Here is an 18,197-nt window from a genome sequence, read left to right as displayed (position 1 = left end):
AGAAAGTAAGATTAACATAAAAAAATCTAAGGGTTCAAAATGTGGGTTATGAAGATGGGTATTGTAGCCACCCCATTTTGACTAACCATTAAGACTGAGGCGCTTGAATGCTTCTCGATGATAAAAGTGTTGAACTTTGACTTTAGAAATGCTTCGAGTTCTTGTGAGCTGTTGTATCACCCTTTTTACATCCAAAAATCATCTTTTTCCAAAAATGACCATTTTACCCTTGAAGCCGTTTTTATCCAAAACCTAACTTTTTTTGCCTCTTTTGGAGAGAGAGGGAGTGGGCTTTTCCAAAAGTATTAGCTGAGCTTTCACCAAAAAAGACATTTGGAAGTTAATTGGCCTTTCTTAGGCAACAAATTAGCCCAAGAGCAAGATAGTGGACTTAGGACCAAGTGGGCCCATGGGTTGACCAAAACACAACCGCAGTTGGGAGGTCAACCCGTACTAGCCATCACCTAGCTACACATTGCATTCTTGGCCACACAAGGGGCCAAATGCGGCCGCACCTTGCTTCAGCTGGAACAGTCTCCTGGTTCGTTTGGGATTGCTGATCGATTTAAGTGGGAGGCGTCGCAAGAAAGAGATGAGGCAACCCTAGAATGTCTAGGATTAGCCCCTAGAGTTGCTCGTGCTTAGAAATACACCCCCTTGCCTCACTTTTTGAGGATCCCAAGAGTTAGAGTTAAAGTTGAGTGAGCTTGAAGCTTGAGAGTTGCTCCCCTTAGCCTCAAATCCAAGATTCCTAACCCTAATACAGCAGGAAATCAGCTTCAAAAAGTATATCGAAGTTCAATGAAAGTTGATCAAAACACCATTGAAGCTTAAGGGAAGTATTCAAGCAAGTTTGCTTGCCTTTTCTTGTGTTCTTCGGTTTGATATTCAAACCTTAGGTAGTGTTATATTCTTTATTCGGATTGATATTCAAACCTTAGGTAGTGTTATATTCCTTATTAATTTTGGTATGTTTTAAGTCATGTTTTTCATATTTGATAACGTTTAGGTGACCACATGTGAGCATAACATCATGTATTTTCATGTTAGTTAGATTTTGTTTGTTTTTGTTAGCTTGATTAAATGATTGTGGTTGTGATTTTAAGATGGTAGAGTTGTTGTAAACCATGCATAGTAACCCAGATAGATCATGCATATTATGTTTACTTTAGCGGTGTTTTGATTATTATTTGTTAAGTGTTACTTTGGTTGCATATTCATCATGTTAGTCGCCTAACCGGGTTATAGGTTCATGTTGCATGTTTTAATTGTCATGTTTAGGATCATTGTACATTGTTGCATGTTTTTTTGGCATGGTGGTGAGTAGTACTAGGCGAGTCCTTTTTCTTCATAGCATATTGCTTGCTTTATGTATTGTTTTCAATAACGCAAGTCATATATTTTGTGTTTCAATCATTTGTTTTGGATGTTTTGTGATATTACTTGAGTTGGAAGCATGTTTATAGCCATGTTGTTTGAGCCATGTTTTTGTGTAAGAAAATCATATTTGTTTGTGAAAATCATTAGCTTATATGGTCTTATTCATGAGTCCAAGTTCAAGTTAGGCAATATCTTGTTAATTCAATTAAGTAGTTGATAGTTTAGTATAGGATTTAGGGTTAATAATTAAGTTCATGAGAATCAACTGAATCATAAAATTTTGTAAAGTAAATGATTAGTAGAGGCCAATCAATTGATTAGGTGAGAGGGGTGCTCAATTAATGACATTCCCCTTTCATACCCAAACTCCCAAGCCAAGATTTTTGGTTATGACGAACTAATGTCTATATGTTGGTTTCAAAGTCAAGCATGTTTCTTAGTTTCCCAAAAAAGACTAAGTGGCGACTCTTTGCCATGAATCGATCTGTTATGATAAAACCCACAGAGTTTTCCTATCTATTTAGGCTATGTTTGGTAAGAGTAGCTTTTAGCCAAAAAGTCACTATAAGTTGTCACATCACTCTCTAATTTCTGCATGTCTTTTAGTAAAAAGCCAAATAACTAACTAATATAACCAATTCCCAAACGGGGCCTTCATTTAGAACTTCATTTATAATTTAATTGCTTGTTAAGAAAGGAAGTGCAGCAATTGTCTCAATATAAATGTACCGGGACTTGAACTAGCGTGAGATCCGAGAGGGGCTCTCGAAGTCCGGGTATTAGATGTTAATATGTTAATACAACGTTATTTAATAACTGGAAGACATTTTGGTGAATTGAAAATTTTAGTGCACAATTTGTCTCGTTTCACACGCATCATTGCCCAATCCGGTTTGAGATTTCAGAGATGGACTCTTCAGGGCTACTAATTATTATTTTTGTGTTATTTATATATATTTTTTTATTATTAGTTGACCCTGAATTTCGTAGAATTCTAATACAAAAAGCATACATTTTCTGTGTCGGAAACTATTCAGCTTTGAGCTAGGGTTTTAGGGGAAAGCCCATGGCCCTTGAACTAAGCAAATATAAATTTTTTACAGATCCTAGAGGACCAGTTGAACCTATCTGTCTCTTTTCCCTTCCATTAGTCATCTTTACCTCAAATGATGCATACAAACACTCAGGTTTACTTGCATCTTTTCCTTTCACCATTTGGGAAAAGTAGGCACATGACCAATTGACCACCTTGTCATATGATATACATATACACATAAATCTGATTTTTTTAATCTACAGTGGGGATTTGAGGGTTGTCAAGATTCAATCTTAGCCATTTGTTACAACTTTGGTTAAGGGTTAACCTAAGGTTTGTCTGTGGTTACTTTAGGATTGTTGGGGAAGTAATCATTTCTGCCATTTCCTCTCTCTCTCTCTCTCTCTCTTCCTTCTTTCTCTAAATTTCTCTTCTCACTAGAATTCTCACACAAAACCCTTGGCTTCATCTTTGTTTGTCAAAGTAAGTGAGTGTCCTTTTGTTTTTAGGCCTACAACCTTACATTAGGGAGGGATTAGAAAAACTTGGAAGTGGTTTTTAGTGTGATTTGAATATCAAAGTTGAAGAACAAGGCTTGTTCTTGGAGCATTCACCTTTCCTACCACATTTCCTCATTCATTTTGTTGAACAAGCTTGATTTCAAGGTAGGGATTTTCTTATCTCTTGCTTAGAAAGCATGCAAGGCTGTTATTTCAAAATTTATGACATGATTTTATCTATGAAAGAATGATTAGTTTGTATTTCTTCCAAACCCTAAGCTATCTAGTTGAGCCATGCCTTCTTGAGCTTCTTTTTGAGTTACAGTTGGATTCTTGTCTTGACATCTCTAAAAGAGTTCTTAATATGTGACTTCATGAACTCTTAATATAATACTATCATATCTATCTTGAAACCATGAAAAACGTTATTTCATTAATTTAGGGCTTCTTTTTTCAAACCTCAAAAAGAGTAATCCATGTCATGTTTGAAGACTTTTGTCGTCTCCACGTGCTAGTACACATTAAACAGAGCGTCGGGCAGAGCATTCATTATATGACCCCTACATATGTAGTACTCATTCTCTCATCTTATTCTTCAGGGTGTTGTGTCTTCAGCATATACACCACGTTGAGCTTGTCAAGAGGAAATGTAACTTCTTCTGCCAGCACTTGAAATTTCCTTTATTGAAGTGGCTAAGCTTGACAAAGTCTTGTGTCATCTTCTACAAGGACATCGCAATGATCACGAGATACTGTCTCTAGAGTGTTGTTACAAATTCTCTAGGTTGACGATGGTGATGACGAACTTCTAATAAATAACTTGCTATAATACACATCGAGTAGCGTTATGGATGTCGCTTTCCTTTTTTCTTTTTCTTTTTGATAACCGACATCGCCATGATCACGAGATTCTGTCTTTAGAGTGTTACAGATCCTCCAGGTTGATGATGGTGGTGACGAACTTCTGATAAACAATTTGCTATAATATACATTGAGTCACATTATGAATGTTCCTTTCCTTTTTTTCTTTTTCTTTTTGATAGCTTGGTCTCTAGCACATAAGACCAACTAATTCGAGGGACCAATCCCACCACTAAGAAATTATTTGCACGTAGGAGGTTTCAAACTTGAGATCTTAGAGGAAACACACCCCAAGCCCCAGGCATTGACCACCAGGCCAACCCCTTAAGGTTATGAATTTTGCTTTCGTAAAGATAGTATTTGCCCCCACCAAATGGTGTGCACTAAGTTAACATCAATCTTTCATCAGGATACAACGAAGATCATCTTAAGGATATTCAATCTACATTTGCACAAACAAAGACATATCAAAATACCTTTGTATGAAACGAAAGCTAGGGAAGCAAGGTCTGATATTCTGTTTTTGCAGAATAATAAAATATTAGAAAATAGAAAGCTCTTGATTGAAAATTTGAAATAGAGAGAGAGAGAGAGAGAGAGAGAGAGAGAGAGGATTTCAAAACTTGTCTTTGAAATCTAAATGTTGGATTGAATGATGGAAATGGACTGATCGTAGGAAAGTCGAAGCACCCCAATGAAAGGATCATGATCCTTGATAATACCTGATCAAATCTGATAATCGGATCAAGCCATGATGATTTGAATCTTGTCTTACCTACACACCCGATTGTGATTGGATGCCATATACACCATACGATCACGCAACTGCATGATCAAAGGCCATGATCACACCGATCTTGATCGACACGTGACTATTTGATTGGTTGCGCCATCACATCACCATGTTGTGCCAACTGTATTCCACATCAGTGCCTTCATATGCTGACATGGACCATCCCACATCATCACCATGCGATCATTCTGATGTAGGCCGAAAAGTACCACATTGAGGCCGTTTAAGTTACATTTATAGCCTTTGAATTTTGTTTATTTGGTAGAGATGATGTCTTTTGTGCACTTGTACAAATTTGGCAAGCAACACGCAAATTCAAGCAAAAAGTGGCGCAAAAGCAGATTCTCCATACGAGTAGTGAAAATTCCCGGCCTACCACCTCACTGCACGTGCGGCCAGGCTCCACCGCATATACTGCCCACCACCGCTCGAGCGAAAAGTAGGGGCGCTCGAGTGGCCCACCTAAGGTTGCGTGTGCAGAAATTCAAGTCTGTTCTGCTGGGAATAAAAAGTAAAAGAGACTGATTTTAGGGTTCGAAAATATTTCAAAGAAAGAAGGGGCTAGGGTTTGGAAAGAGGATTCTCAAGCTTCAAGGACAATTTTCATGGAGGCTTCTTCTTCTTCTACTTCTTTCTCATGCCTCCATGAGTGGCTAGGCTACTATTTCTGGGGTTTTGATGAAACCCTAACCAAGTAAATAGGATTTTCTTTTGTTTTTTTTTGATATCCGAGTGTCCGGACCAGGTTTCGCACATCTCAACTAATCTCGAGGCCCTGAAGTTAACAACCGGACAAACCTCCAGTGGCCCTAAGGTGTGATTTGAACTTGAGACCTGTGGATTTTATCCTCCAAGCTTTACCGCTCGGCCACTTACGTCGGGGCCCTGAAGTTCAAAGCATTGACCAAGTTCAAAGCTTTTCTTTTATGTAATGGTTTGAATAGATGTATGGTTCTCAAGAAGTTTTCAAATATAATTTTCTATTATTTCTTCAAGTATTCTTCTGTTTGTGATTGTTGAATGCTTCCCATGCAATAGTTTTTTGTGCTTGCATATTCAAGGTATGAGACGAGTCATACTACGAGGGACGAGTCGTTTTGCTACCGTAGTTTAGAGCGAAGACTCGTACTACTTGAGATGATCCGTGCCCATACATTGAATGTGATAATTTTTTTGGTCAATGCTTTGGACTTGTAATTGCGAAGTATTATTTAGTTCGAACCGTAACATACTTGATTTTCAAATTGAAACCTTATTTGTGTAACTAGTGGTGAATTCATTACCCTAGGTTTTTCCCAAAATCAGTAACTTCATGTTTACTTATAATAGTTAATTTATTCGCTTTGTTTAATATAATTATCATTAGGTTATGAACAACCATCGCTTTTATCAAAATTAATTTAGGAATTTAATAATTAAATTAGTTTAATTTCCCGTTTGTCCCTATGGATCGATACCTGGACTTGCCATTATTCTAAGGAATTTGGTACAGTTTAGTGCTTATTTTTTGTGTGTAAAACGACCCATCATGTTCTAAACCCGCCATGTCATTGCCACCAAGCTTTCTAGAGCAAATAACAAAACGTATCCATGGTGCCTCGTGCAAAGCACAGAGTGCGCCATCAAACGCCACATAACCACTACCCACGCGCATGTGCAAATGGTGCTTCACACCATCCTTGCAGTGTGTGAACATACACACTAGCACCCTTCCCACAAATCTTAATCAAGGGAATATTCCATGTAGCTGTTTATTAAATCAACATCTGTCTCTCATGTTTTTTATGTGGAACAAGCCACAAAGCTAAAAAAAGCTTCCTATAAGGAAACAATGAAGGTTTTGAAAACTACCAAAAAAAACCCATTTTAATTTCGAAAATTCCCCAACACTAATTAGTAAAGATCAACTACTTTCCAACTTTGTGTTAAAGTCCATGAGAAATAAGAGAAATATAGAAGCTTTTGAATGCCTATGTTGTTCTTCTACTCGATGGTGTTGAGTTTATGAGAATATAAAACTTTGCATATATGAATCACATAACCTTTGCAAAGACGAAGCCACAATATCATTCCCTTTGTCTTTATGCACGAACTTTATCTACTATTCACAACAACAGAACTATCCCTATTTAACTTAATTTTTAAAATCAAGTCCTAACCAAGCCAAATCTATCCTCAAACTAATTGGCCTTTAATTCAACAAACGAAAACCACAAGATATAAACTTTCTAGTCCTTCTAAGTGCACCAAATCTAAAAGTCCAGTAACCTGCCACTTTTGAGAGTGAACAAATTCAAGCTTTTCCCCTTCTACAAACCACAGAACTTTTCTTTGGTTATAAACCTTGCAGCAATTTCTTCCTTAAGCCCATCACAAATCCACTTGTAGTCAGCCTAGTGCCCTAATTTGTTTATTTAGTAAACATAAAGGGGAACATTTTTAAACATGGAGCCTTCCATATATGCAACAATATGAAAGATGAAATCGTGCACTCAAATATATCTAGGGGGAATAATTAGTGGAAAATGGGGCACAAAATTACAAATCAGTGAGAATCTTTTTGGGTGCAAGTCTGGATACACACAAGACCTGCAAAGATTCTCGTATGTGTAAATTGTTTTGGTCCTCTACCCTGATGTGTTATTCCCTAGTATATCTCAATACGAATTATGATTCTCTTAACCCAAGAAGACCACAAAGAAATGCGTTATTTCCATGAAATGCCAAAAATATGAAGCATTTGGCAAGTAAGTTCCCTCACATATATTTTAAATTATCGCTTGCAAAAGTTGGAAGTTCACCAACCAGATTGTTGAAACTTAAGTCCCTGCAATAGAAAATAAGCAATAAGTAACAAAATAAACAAATTCATTAAAATTCAAAATACCTTAAATAAACATTTAATCTGAAGTTGATACTATTGAAGGAATGCTTTCATCCATAAAACATGCAAATAGATCCCATAAAACAAAACATTTTTGTTAGTGATATTACAAGATGGGATTAGACATCTTAATATTTACTGTTGGGCCCATTTCATGACAGTCTAAACTTTTAGGCCATAGCTGATCTAACATGGTATTGATTCATGCAGTTCCTTATATGACCCGGCTAGGTTCTAGTATCATAATCTCATTAGTTCCCCTATTATGTCCTATTGTGGACTTTGTTTTGTGTATGTTAGTTTCTATACCTCTATTCAAGTTAATTCGTCGAGTTTGGTTGCCTCTCACATAAGAGAGGTGTTATTTATTTATTTATGTTTTTCTGAGCACATTGGGGTGTTAGATAGGTTCAGGCACATTGTTGAGCCCATTTCATACATAAATCTCTTGGACCATATTTGATACAGGACAAGTAGTCAAGAAGTTTCTTTGAACAAATGGAGCATCCATGAGGATTGATACATTTGTATATCTATTAACTCCATTATTTGGTATGAAGTCCCTAGATTCTGTACCTAATTTATTCCTGATTGGATGTCACATTCGTCAATCATAGAAGTTGAACAAGGTTGATTTCAGTATCTGTAGTTTACAAGCTCCTTCAAATTACATCAGGAAGTCCAGACCTCTCAATAGGTGTACAAAAAATGTCTAAAATGCCTGTTTCCATTGAGTTTAATGACTAAAATACAATTTTTTCGTCAATTTTACTTAACAAAAATAGGCAGATGATTTAGATTGAAAACAAATCAAAAAATTAAGGTTTAAATTGATAATTTCCCCAAGTATAAAACAGTAGCAAATAAAATAAACTTCACTAATTGCATCAAATTTAATAATCTACATTCAATAGAAGTATCTTACAAATATTCTAGGGATTGACTTCGCCAAATAAATTCAGGGATTGGACCACCAAGTGAGCAATTCCGCAGTGTTCTGGAGCAATAATTTTGATTAGACTGCCAAAGTTCACATACAATGAAAGCAGCAGATATAATTTTATTGTGTTAATACATAATGAGAGGCTCACAGGTGTTTCAATGACTGAGTATTGACAATGGGGAAATATCTGTCTTGTCTGGGACTTCCAGTTATGTCAGCAAGCTGCCTGAACAAAGAAATGGGAATGGGAATTTAGAATGGCAAGTTGTAATCAAAATAACTTGAGTGAGGAAACAAAATATATGGCCTCAGCCAGGGGTAAAAAATTACAAGATTTCAAGATTCGTCAATGATTGGAACACTTCATGACTAACAGGCCATTCAAAATTGTTCCCCATGAGGTACCTATGAAGATCAAAAGTCGAACGTGAAAAATAGGAATCAAACTTCCATGGTGCATACATGGCTAGCTTAATTAGACTAGCTCAACTGAATGCTTACAATTGCTCAATATTTTTCCATTGGGCTATGAAAGCAGGTATTTGTCCATTGAAGTTATTCCCGCGGATGTCACTACAAAAGATAAATAAATGAACTTAACGAGATAGGGCTTAGTAACAAAAGTGAAACAAGAAATGTAATATCAACATCCACTTACAAATATCTCAAGTCTTTAAGTTGATCAAACAATTGATGCAAATTTCCACTAAAATTATTATTCGGTAGCGACCTGAAATCAAAAGTGATAACCTGATTGTTACAACAATACAAGTCATGAAATATACCTCTCTAGTTGCAGTTGAAATTTATTCCTTCATGTTCCTAATCTTTATTATTTTCACTAGTGAAAATTGTTGTTCCCAAGAGTTTCCATGTATACCATTTTTGGGGTACATTTAGAGCAACACGGAACTTTTAGGGTTTTTGAATTTTGTAAGTGGGGTCCAAAGTATTAATTGGGTATTTGCTAATCCTATGGTTTGATTTTGATGATGTCTAACATATTATTGGATAAATTGTGAGTTTTTGATATACAGATTTTTTAATTAACATATCTTTACAACCATGTAATACAAAATATGAAAATAAATTTTATCATATTAATACATGATGCACCGATTTAAATATAATTGAAAATATTATCCATCTTTTAAATATCTTATTTTTATATATAAAATTATAATAATAAAAGATGGACAAAGCCAGTGGTGAGTTGTACATCATTTCAAATTCCTTTCCATCTTGCTATTATTATTCCTTTCCTTTTCTTTGTTGTTTGCAGTATTCTTTGTTAAAGATGGAAGAGTGCAATGGCTAGTAAAAAGGAAGTAGAAAATAAGGAAGGAAATATAGCAACGGCTATATTCCTCCTATGCCTATAAATGAAGCATTTTGTAGAGGAGAAAATACACAAGATACAAGTGGCAAAAAGTTGGTGATATTCAAGAGTTTAAAATATTGTGTGGTGTGTTTTTATTGAGTTATAATTTCTTTTGAGAGAAAATTTATTGAGAATTTGAGTTTTTATTATAAAATGATTTTATATCCCTTATTCTTGTTCTTATAAAAACAGTGATATTTTTGTGAGTGATTTTTGAGACAAAATCACTTGGGTTAAGTGTGACTAACACCGGATTCACAACTAGTTGGTTTAAGTGATCGGGATTGATCAATTGTTCATTAGTACCTGTGAAATTAGGAGTGTAACTACTATTTGACGAATAGTGAAGAAATCTCAAGGAAGATCTTGAGGAGTGGACGTAGGCTTGGTTTGGGCCGAATCACTATAAATTCTATGCTTGCTCTCTCTTCCCTTTGCTTAATTTATTTTTTTTAGTCGTATTTATATTGCTTCATATTTTTTTATTTATTTCTGATTTGGATTAATTTTAATTTATTACTCTCATCTTTAGTGCTTCATATTTTTATTTGTTTCTTATTTGTGTTAATTTTTTTATTTAGTAATTTATTTAAAAACTCAATTCACCCCCCCCCTCTTGGGTTGCGTCTTCTAAGTAACAGTGCTAATAGCAACACTTAGAGTTTAACCAAATAAGTTTGAAAATTGAATTTATGGCCTGAGTGCTCTGAAAAAAATTAATAAAATAAACAAATAACTCAAATGAACAAATAGGGTCCAAAATATAGAGAAATATTTGTAAATAAATCTATTAGTTTTGTGACATGTATATTTTAGATTTCAACAATTTAATAATTTTATTAATCTTTAATATAAGGAATTTTACAAGTAAATGATGTAATAGAATTTGAGAAGGTCTTCTGCATTGAGTAAAGAATCAAATATAAAGCAAATCAATATTTATAAAAATTTTAACATTTGGAATTTTAACTATACTTCCATATAAATTAATGGATTTGAAGGATATGATCATAATTTAAGAACCAATAATTTAGAATTAAGATGGAAAACCCAAATTGGTCTGTTTACTCTGGTAACCAAATAGACATCAAAGGGAGGCTTACAGATATTCAAGATTTGTGAGATGTCCTAGCTCGTCGGGAAGTTCCCCTGAGAGCACATTATCAGATAAATCCCTACAAAAATAAAATAAAATAAAATAAAATGTCGAGAATAGAATAGTAATAGTTCACTAACAATAAATAAATCATATACGAAACAGGATCGGTAGAGTTTTACAGAAACGTAAGGTTAGAAAGGCTCCCCAGTCGAGAAGGTATCTGTCCTGACAATAAATTACCATCTAGATACCTGTAATTTATTAACAACAAAAACAACAACAGAAGACCATCATATTGCTATCCACAACACTACTCAGAAAAAAACAATAAACAGTTGAAATTCATTTTACTTATGCACTCATATTAATCAATTTAATTTTCACCACACAAATACATTCGAGATAAATTATGAGTTATTATTGTGTTAAGAGCAATACTCAAAATTTACCCAGAAACATCAATGTGTGTTCAGAGAGCGAGAGAGAGAAGAGGGGGGGAAGCCGTCACACTTACAAATTTCGTAGAGATTGAAGAGCACCCAATTCTGGCGGGATTGGACCATTAAAATTGTTGTCTGTGAGGCTTCTGCGGAGGGAAAAAGGATGCTTCTTATTGATGTTTGAAAAGAAAATTGATATATGCCTAAGTAAACGGCAGAGAAAACAAATATGATATAAAAAATTCTGGGAGAAAAAAAAATAAATAAGTAAATAAATAATTTTTAAAAAAATAAATTAAGAGTTTAATTATCATAATAAATTAAATTATGGATGTTTAATTTTTTTCAATTTAAATCTTAAAATTTTAATGTTGTCTCAATCTCAATCATCAGTTTATTAATGTTAAACAAAACGGCTGAAGAAGAGTATTTTAGTAATTATACTGACGATTTTACAATATATATGGGAAGGATCTATTTGCACCCAAAAATTGGGTTGGAAAAATTTTTGTTTACACACCACTAATTCTCTCAGTACACATTATTAACAGATTAAATTTATATTTTAATAATATCCTCAAATGAAAAGATCATTGAGGACAATATCGGAGTGTATTCTACCCATTCACAGATTTCATATATAAAGACACAAAGTACACTTCACACACTATCATCACCTATAGATATATAAACATCTAAAATAAAACATTCAAAATAAATTAGTTTTGAAGATTTAAGGGTATAAAAACATTAGGATTTTAAAGATTTAAGATTTAAGAACATTAAAATCAATTGATTTTAAAGATTTGCACACCATGGATGACACTGAGGCCATGTTTGTTTGGGTGGGCATGAGTTTGAGATTGGACTAATAGTTCAATAAAATTATTAATCCGATATTTGGTTAAACAATTAAAGTACGGACTAATTATTTTAAACTTGACTATTAGTTAAGATAGGATACATAATCCAACGGATTCGTAATCCTAGGACTATTAGTCATAGGAATGCTAATCCAGTCCGCCCAAACAAACATGGCCTGAGATTATTGATTTCGAATAATGCAACAATGAAAAGGTTAGTTTGCTACTTAAAGAAATTGCTTACTAAATTAAAGAAATTGTCTATTTATGGCCATAGGGCCTTACCGATAGGCGGAATGCCATATGTGTATAAAGGGTTACACCCTTTCTCTTTTGTTAATGTAAGCCTGAGGACACTTTTAATTTTCATTGTATTTGTGGTAACCCAAAATATCTCAGCTTATTAGGGGTAACCCAAATAAGTCCTAACAATGGGCCTAGGGCAAACAAATAAGCCCATCAAGTAAATGTTTAGGGCAAGTCACACCCACCTATATAAAAGAAGAGCATCCCACAGAAGAAAGGTATGCCTCATCTCTACAACAAGCACACACAAACACTTTACAAGTTCTTCATTTATTCTCTTTGATTCAAGGGTTCTAACTTTATCATCGAAGTGTCCCTGACCGACAACCCCAATAGGGTGGCGTCAACCATGTTTATCTTTGTAGATGTACGAGACAAAGCTCATCCCTTCATTGAATCTCTTCAACAATCCATGTGAGATGATTTTCTTGGTCTCACAATTGGTGTTGTCTGTGGGAAAGACCAAAAGAATTCAACGAAGAAGATAAGAAACACCACCGCTCGGATCATTGTTACACGTTACTAATTGCAGGTTTATTGTTATGGAATCTTTGCATCTTGGAAATAACTTTGGATAACCTTACACACACACACACACACACACACACACACACACACACACACACACTTTCAAACAACATGGTGCTAAGAGATCTACAATTGGTGCTAAGAGATCTACAATTAGGTCTTAATTTTCTCTCTCAAAGATTGTTCAGCACCATTTCCTCTCATGAAGGCATCTGTTGTGACTAATGAACAATCAAAATAGCCAAGCATGGAAATATGTACCTTTCAACAACAATAGATATACAAAGAAGATGGACCAAGAGTGGTTTTCTCGACTGACATCACTTTAGCTGCTACCTTTTACTCAGTATCGGCTTGCTATCATAAAAGTGAGTCTACCTAGCAACAAGCGACCATTGCTTCGGCTTGGATAGATGACAGCTGTTTGGACTCGATCTTGTGGGTTCAAATCAGCAACCCATCGCCACAACCTTGTAGTTCGATGATGGTCTCTTAACCCTTATTTATCAATTCGGCAATTGGACCATGTCTGCAACATCCGATTTCTAGGTAATTACAATATCATTACAATGCCAAGAAGGTGACGACACCAAGAAAAAATTCAGCCGTATGTAGAGATAGAGCTATTGACACTTCCTCAAAGGGTTGCCGATTTGAAACGAACAACAACAACCAACTCACCTTAACTTCAGTTCGGCAATGCCATAGTCACCCTCGTGGCGACGTTGAGCAACGTGCACCTCAAAGATCTACAACTGGATCTTGATTTTTTTTCTCTAGAAATGTTCTTGGCAAGCTAAAGACCAAGAAAAGTTGCCAACCGAGTTTAAGTGCCCATTTTCTTTATCTAGAAATTGTGTCTACGTTCTTCTTCATGAGAGCAACTTTTCAGAAACACAACAAGAATTGCTTGGCTAACCAGCTCCATGGCGTCACCCTTTCACTCCAATAATGTCACCGACGAACACTTGCAACACTGCGTAACTTGCTTTTCATGATCCTCGAAGGGGTGTAGTCTCCTTGAATATGATAGCCCTACAGTTTGGACTCCTGTGGTTCTGAATCTGATTTCACAAGTGTAATGTGAAATAAATAAACACGAATGAGTCCAAATCCAACAACTCTTTTAGAAAATCGATTTTGAATCAAAATGCCAAAAATGAACTGCATTGCCAGATTATAGAGTCGCCACCTAAATATTTTTAGAAAATTTAGAAACCCGTGACTCGTACCGAAGGCCACTTGTCCGTCATTACCAAAGTATCTCGGCTCAAGAACTTAGGTATGAGAGGGGAAGGTCATGAATTGAGCACCCCACTCACCCAATCAAAGATAGGCATCTACTAATCATGATGTGATTTTTTATCTACATTATATACTCTTGTTTCAGTTATTATGTTATCTTTACTAGGTCATACACACAAGTATAGACTAATTCGCCCAATTTGGAATGGTTTGATTTTATGTTTGTTTGCCAAAGTGTTTTGATTTTGAAAAAGCAAACTCATATGTTCATCGATCAAATCATCCCAATTTAAGTAAAACAACCTTCATTTACAGGCATTCAAGAGATATATCAATTAAGCACTCCTCATGGTGAACATGTTTGATATGGCAACACTAACATAAGTGCAATATGCTAAAGTGAAAATACTCACCTATTACTCAACCAAGGCAAGCCAAAAGAAATAAAACTTATTAGAAAAAAAAATGTATGATCCTAAACAATGCAACATGACTAATGCAATGCATACAACGTACAACTACGAGGTTCGGTTTATTATTTAACATGGCATATGGATCAATTCAATAACATGCGGTGAAGCACGTATTCAAATAAGTAAGGAATGACGATATGGTTAGAATGATGAACCGAACCTGAGACATGTAAAAATGAATATTTACACATGGTAATGATATGAAAAATGTAAAACATTATGCTACCATTATAAATGAGTAAATAAATGGGAGAAATAAATGGAGATTGGAAGACATACATAATATTACAATTTTGCCTTCGCTCAGGAGGGTCCGAATGTCCAACTGTCCGAATTAACTACTTATTACAAATTTGAATAAATAATAACTAAAGAACCATCTAATTCATTACAACATTAATATTGCAACAAGAATATGTAAAGAATGCACAAGGATAGCATGCGCGCCGATGAAGACAATTTTCAAAAACTGCTCTGTTTGCCCTTTGTGAAACTGCTCTGTTTCACCATCAGCCATTGCCCTCTGTTTCAACCAAAAGTACCCTGTTTACCATGCATTAGAGCCCGACCAGCCCCTAATGAGGCCTGGCAGGGTCCAAACAAATCCGATCGTGCCCTATTTTGTTGCAGAAAAATATTTTTGTGCTCTGAGGTGAAAACAGTGCAAACAGAACATTTCTAAGTCATGTCTATCCTTTTTGCTCTTCCTTATTATGGAGAAACTCAAGAGGAGAATGGATTCGGTTCCTAAACCATCAATAGGCGCAAGTTGATTGCATGATGATTTCAGACACAATAGGACAAAATATTAATGAATGCAATAAAAGACAAGCAACACCTCCTTCTTATCATGAAATTAATTCAAGAAGGGAGGTAGACACACGTCAAGAATCATCAAACATCGCGAATTAGTATATGATGAGTCTAGAAGCGATGGATTCGATATAATATCCGACCGAATCTAACCAATTTTATTAGTCCTTTTTACGTCGGTTTCAATCGATGGATTTGGTATAACGTCCCATCGAATCCAACCAATTTTATTAGTCCTTTTTACGTCGGTTTCAATCAATTTTAAGCTGATTTATAAGCCGATTTTATTAGCCTTTTTCAACTTACATTTCCATTCTTTAATCATTTAGTCCACAAATGAGAATTAAGTCCACTAAATGGAGGGCAGTGTCAAACAAGAAGTTTTTCTTGACATGAGAGAGATGTAATACCTTGGTAATGAACCTTTGAAGAGATTAAACTATTAAGCATAGAAGGGTCTCTTTCCCATGCCTTAAACAACACTCGTTTGATATGACTCTCAAACAAAGAAAATCAAGAAATGAGAGAGGGTGTAGAGATTATTATGCGAAGTTGATTATTACAAAAGTGGGATTTTTTACATGAAAAAGAAAGGTAAAGAAGGCTATCAACTCAAATGACTCGATGTTTAAGGCCTAAACAACCGAAGCCGTGAGGACTCACAACACAACAAACATAATATTCAAAGCATAAGCTATTTAAATGAATTAAAATAGCCCTAAAATGTAAAAAAAATAGTACCTAAAATCATATTTAAAAGAGCACAAAAGATAGCCAAAAAACATGAAGATACAAAGCTAGTAAGCAAAACTAAGGAGGGGTGGCTAACCCCTCCACTTTTGGGGCTTCTAAATTATATTTTTCAGCCTTTTAAAACTCTAAAAATAAGTATTTAAACCAAAGAAAAGAGTGGGAAAACAAAGGGTACGATCTATGGGATAAGGTTCAAGAAAGAGTGATAAGCCCCCTCCACCTTTGGTAGCTCTTTAACCCCAAGTTTTAGCACTTGGAATTGATCCAAAATAGCATGAAAACACAAGAAAAAGATAGAAAAATATTGAAATGAAAACAAGGAAGAAAGTGGCAAGCTTATACCTCTTGAAGAGAGAAAGCTTTTGTTGTAAACCAAACTTGATCCTAAGGCACTCTCAAGTTTGAATTATGATTTTAAAGTCTCAACCAAGGCTCTAAGCTTAAGCTCTAAGGGTGTATATGGTGTATAGATATAGCTCAAAGATGATATAATAACACAAAGGTGACTTGCAAAGGAAGAAGGAGCTCTCAAGGGTCTTTTACACTCTTTGAAATTTAACCCTTAAAACAAAGGCCTGAGCTCGTATTTATAGAATTTGAGGTAAATAGGTCATAAATATCTTCAAAAATAGACAATTGGCAGATTTCCGCCCAGAACAATGTTTATTGCCAAAAAGGCACAGCCAAGCCCCAATGAGGTTCCCCTGTCTCTTAGTTTTAGGTTCAATACAGGTTGGCACAGTGTTCAACAATGGATTTCTGGGGTAAAAACAACTTGGATATGGAAGGTTGGGATTGTTTAGAGCTCGAATTCGGATTCCTTCGTTGAGAAGTCAAACCACTTACACAGTGTAACATTCATCATCGAGTGCTCAGAATCAAGCGCCCAAGTTTTGCGGGTGGTCAAAAATGGGGTGTCTACACACCGCCATGCAAAAATAATTATCGAAATCAAGACGTACCATGGCCAGTGTCATCAACTCCACTTCAACAAACAAGACATGCCCATGCCATGAGTGTTTGCTTGGCATTGCCGTTATCTTGGCCAACTCGACAAATTGGAAGTTCCTTGGACATCATCCACCAGCCCGAAAACACATCTTATAAGCCTACTCGACTACATGCATCATGCCCTCATCAATTATGCTCCTCAACATACTTAGACTTGCATGGTATCAGAGCATATATAAAGGAAATTTTCATAATTCATTTATATTAGTGGTATCAGAGCCAGTACAGGGCATTTTTCAAAAATTTTGAAGAAACAAAGCACAATATCAAATTTGTTAAGAATTTGAAAGTGTCGAAATCAAGATCCAAATATACCAGAGGGTTCGTGTTAGCTAGAGGAGTCTAGACCCACCAATTAGAAAAGCCAAGAACTACCGAAGTTCACCAATAATTGTGAAACATATCAAATTTCCAGAAACTAAAAATTTTAAAATTGTTGAAATTCAGTTTTGAATATACCAGTGTGAAGTACTCATTGAGATGAGTCTAATGCAAAAAATGGTCAAAACTTGCTCAAAAAGTCAACTGTTTCACTAGAGATAACAACCAGAAAACCAATGAAGAAATTATCCAATGTTTCGCAAGCGAATTGCAACTAGTTGATCTGAACTATTAAATCTATTTTGGCTTAATCTAAGCCATCTAGAGTCCAATCACTATGATCCAATAGTCGTTTCTAGCTATTTGGAGCATTCCGAAAACATCCGTCTGGTCAGATTTTGGAAAGTGCATACCAAAAATTTAGAAGTCTATATAACGATTCCAATTTACACCCGACCTATTTCTTGCTTTTGAATCTGGGAATCCATATCCTTAATTATTGTTCATTTCATTTTCATGTTGTTGCTAGTTGAGTTTGGTTGTTTAGGAGTTATTGTTGCGTTTGGA

The 18,197-nt window shown here is 35.3% G+C and overlaps 1 protein-coding gene across 1 annotated transcript in view; it reads right to left on the bottom strand.

Moving 5' to 3' along the window:
- The window catches only part of LOC114289342 (putative LRR receptor-like serine/threonine-protein kinase At1g53420), a 129,741-nt gene that overhangs the window by 40,915 nt on the left and 70,629 nt on the right, over positions 1–18,197 (bottom strand). Inside the window, 9 exon segments of the mRNA XM_082887558.1 lie at positions 7,332–7,397; positions 8,380–8,451; positions 8,546–8,623; positions 8,728–8,802; positions 8,899–8,970; positions 9,056–9,127; positions 10,882–10,953; positions 11,057–11,128; positions 11,392–11,463. Coding sequence (XP_082743684.1) covers positions 7,332–7,397; positions 8,380–8,451; positions 8,546–8,623; positions 8,728–8,802; positions 8,899–8,970; positions 9,056–9,127; positions 10,882–10,953; positions 11,057–11,128; positions 11,392–11,463 — 651 coding nt within the window.

Source organism: Camellia sinensis, chromosome 9 (genome assembly GCF_055761805.1).
Source record: "Camellia sinensis isolate YWXY chromosome 9, ASM5576180v1, whole genome shotgun sequence".
NCBI lineage: Eukaryota > Viridiplantae > Streptophyta > Magnoliopsida > Ericales > Theaceae > Camellia > Camellia sinensis.
The sequence above is the reverse complement of the archived record's forward strand: the minus strand, read 5'-3'. Positions and strand labels throughout refer to the sequence as shown.